Genomic DNA, 3,849 nt, shown 5'->3' with positions numbered 1-3,849 from the left:
TAATTGGCACGTTCCACTTGTGATTTTTCTATCAAGTTTATATCCTGCAAAATCTGCATCTGAAAAGCCTTTGAGATTGAAATTTTTAAAACTTTCATACCATAAGCCATAGTCAACTGTCCCTATCAAATATCCGATAATATGTTTAACAATAGTCAAATGAGACTCTTTAGGAGCTGACTGATATCTAGCACATTTGTAAACACTAAATATAATATCTGATCGATTAGCTGTAAGATAGAGTAGTGAGCCAATCATACCTCGATACTTTATCTCATCAACACTCTTACCATTTTTGTCTTCATCCAAAGTAGTCGATGTACTCATAGGATTTCCTATGACCAATCTCATCAAGCTTCTTGTTGGATATCCATGATTATTGCTCCTTTGCTTGATAATAGATTTTCATACTTTTTATTCTTTCAGCTTTGTTCAGCAGATCTTGCATAGCTAGAATCCATCATTCATCGCTTAATGCTTCTTCATGTCTGTCTAGTTTAACTAGCATGGATTTATCATTATCCGTTTATTACTAGCCATCCATTGAAAATTCTCCATCCTTATTCACAAATTTCTTTAAAAAGTATTACTGTATATAAAGTGCGCATGTTGAGATTTCTCTACAATTAATATTTTGAATTTCATAAGATCAAAAGTAGTAATGAATAAGGAATATACCAAGAGTCCTACCAAGACAGTTGCAACCAAAGATAATCAAAAGGTAATTTTTTTCCTTCCCATAACTCAGATAGAATTTCATTCAAGATAAGATCCAATAAAAAATATTAAAGCACATATGAGCCAATGATAACAATTTATACAAAAAATGCTTTCTGTTCAATTATGCATTCAATTCAGGCACCAAACTAAATGTTTGAGAAATCATGTATGACGCAAAAAAAAATCGAACAAATACTATGACTCACATCTATGATCAAATGCATCATTTTCTTATTAAGGAATATAACTTAGGAAAAGACATCAATAAAAACATACACATGTACCTTCTAAACTTTATAGGAATGGTCAAGTATCTCCATATGTGCATAAGTTATTGGCCTTAAGGTTAAACAACCTTATTGAATTTGAAAGAAGTATTGATACTCTCACCAAGAGAATGAATATTAGAAGTAGTTCTCAAAAAAAATCTTAAGCACATGACGACATAAAAAGTGTATATATGCTTGTTTATCCTAATGTTAATACAAATGGCATGGTTTATGCAAGACATACATTCGTGCTATTTAAAATCTCTAAGTCAAGGATAAAAATAATACCAAATAAAATTATAGAATAATGCAACTAGTTGACACAAGCAATATATACTTATCATATTGCACTTAAAAAATAACTAGATACACATTACTTTATAATTCATCAAAGAAACTTGGATAAACTTTAATGATACCAGTCACTCATGTTTTACCAGCACGAGTAATGGTTCCTTCATCATTTATAGAGTATGTGTAAAATTTGAAGCATCCTTAAGCATGTTCCTGGACCAGCTGTTATGCAATATCATTTATTCCTTTTTATGGCTGGACTCAGAGTTCCTGCAAAATAAATTAATTTATTTTTGGTACTCAAATCTTTTTGGGTCCTTGAGGGTTAGTAGCTGGTGTAATTGGAGATGCATATATCTGTTTAACTCTCCAAATATATTTTGATCTACCATAAGTTTTTGCATAATTGCATGCAAAATTGCAAATACTTTATGTCCAAAATTACCACAGTACTGGCATGTAATATGAGAAGAGGAGTGTTTACCTGCAGTTGTCTTATTAGTTGACTTGGAACTTCCCTCAATCAATTTGTTTAAAGTAGGACGTTTACTAGTAGATCCTTTTTCAGTCGACTGAGAGCTGTTAAGCAAAGGAGACGACTTTGATCGATCAAAGTAGTGGTTGGGGAATTTGTGCAAGCTGCTTATTTATTTGTGAAGCTCAAAATTTTCTTCTTGAAGTAAGTTGTTCTCCAACTGATATTCTTTAAGCTGAATATCCCAATCTTTCTTTTCATTTCTCAACTTGTTATATTCTTCAAGTTGGATCTCCCAACCTTTATTCTCATGTATCAACTTGTTATATTCTTCAAGTTGGATCTCCCAATTCTTCTTCTCTTTTTCCAACTTATTATATTCCTTAAGCACTTTCTCAAGGTCGTTGAGAACCATTTCAATATTTTCCTACAATTCATCATATTTATCGTAATACGTAATAGGAGTAGGACATACCTTGTTAATTTCTCCCATTGCCATGAAACATAGGTTCTCCGTTCTTTTGTGATTGTTTTCTTCCTCAAATTCATTCTCGTCGCTCCAAGTTGAGATTATATGATTCTTCTTCTTGAAGTTAGGATATTTTAATTTTATATATCCAGGTTTAATACATTCGTAGCAGCATACGTTCTCTTCTTGTTGAACCTCATTCTTGCAGTTCTTTTGATGATTCTGGATAGATTGAGATTTTCTATGCTTCTTCTTTCTACTCTTTTTTTTTGTCCTAGGTATCATGACTAAGTCTTTTCGATCTTCACCAGATTCAGATTCTTCAAGAGTTGACTTGGATTTAATTTTTTTAACTTTATTGGCGTCCCCATGGATATTTTCTAATCTGTCCTATATATCTTTAACAGTCTCACAAGTGGATATATTCTTATATTCTTCTTCTCTAATTGCACAATAGAGCATGTTGATTGCTCTAGCGTTTGTTTGCATAATATCCAACTGTTCTTTTGTATAGTCAAGTATGAATGTCCCTTTTTCAAGCTTCCTTCCATCATTGTTATTCGGAATAGGTCTAGGTCTATTCTGAATAACTAGCCAGGCTAGATAATCTATTGATTGAACATAAACCTTCATTCTTTCTTTCCAATGGCTATAGTCTTGACTATTGAACTACGGTGATCTTCTTGTTGAGTATCCCTCTCGAAATGCGATTCCAGTGATTTGATGACCTGCCATGGATCTTTTCTCACTTACTGTTAAGCAAAAAAAATAAAGATGTGAGACTTGCTCTGATACCAATTGAAAGTACAAGAGGGGGGGGAGGGGAAATTGTAGCATGTTAAAAATATCTAGTCGTCTATGGTATGTACTTAGTCGACCGATGCAAAGACAGCTTGCACAATACTGTTAGTACTTTGATTCAATCAAATACTATTCTCAACAAACAGTAATTGTTTATAATAATATATGAAGGCAATAAAGTAAATGACACTACAAATTTTATACTGGTTCGGAATCAATGTGGTATCCTACTCCAGTCTCTTTGAGTTGCAAGGATGTTATCTCTTGATCTCTTTATAATATGAGTTGTTACAGCTTGTATGATTTTCAACGTTCACCACCAACGTTTACAAGGTTGGTTTTCACTCGCTTACCAACAACGAACAAGGGTTGATTTTAACACGCTCAGCAACAACGCAAAAGGTTGGTTTTTACTCTCTCACCAACAATGACTCTTTGATTTTCACTCGCTCACCAAAGTAATGAATAATGACACAACCTCTAAGGACACACTGCCTCTCCAATATTTTTCAGTCTCTCTTCACTCTTTTGTGTACACAGTAAATCTACTAAAAGTAAATTTTAATGTTGGTTAAGAGTAGAATAAAGAACTTGTAGTTGGATATACAATTATATAGAAGGCTGCGTGTCTAATCCTTGAGTTTGCCAGTCTTCTTATAGGCGAGATTTGAGAGCTGTTGTAGATTTGTCTTTGATCGATACACACAATATTTTACTGATATTTGATTCAAGAAAGGTGCCTCTAATTCTTTAATGAGAGATGGGCTGGATTTAATAAATCCAGGGAGTGCTCCATGCCGAGATGCTTTGAAGAAAAGAGC

General features: G+C 33.2%; 1 protein-coding gene across 1 annotated transcript; it reads right to left on the bottom strand.

Annotated features, from left to right (window-relative positions):
- Window positions 1-1,930: 1,930 nt before the first annotated feature.
- LOC138908331 (protein CROWDED NUCLEI 3-like) lies at window positions 1,931-2,860 on the bottom strand. Its single transcript, XM_070198991.1, has 3 exons — window positions 2,727-2,860; window positions 2,234-2,612; window positions 1,931-2,185 (listed from the first exon to the last, which is right to left on the bottom strand). Exons 1-3 carry the CDS (start codon window positions 2,858-2,860, stop codon window positions 1,931-1,933), a joined length of 768 nt encoding a protein of 255 aa, XP_070055092.1.
- Between the last annotated feature and the right edge of the window lie 989 nt (window positions 2,861-3,849).

This window comes from Nicotiana tomentosiformis, chromosome 1, assembly GCF_000390325.3.
Source record: "Nicotiana tomentosiformis chromosome 1, ASM39032v3, whole genome shotgun sequence".
NCBI lineage: Eukaryota > Viridiplantae > Streptophyta > Magnoliopsida > Solanales > Solanaceae > Nicotiana > Nicotiana tomentosiformis.
The sequence above is the reverse complement of the archived record's forward strand: the minus strand, read 5'-3'. Positions and strand labels throughout refer to the sequence as shown.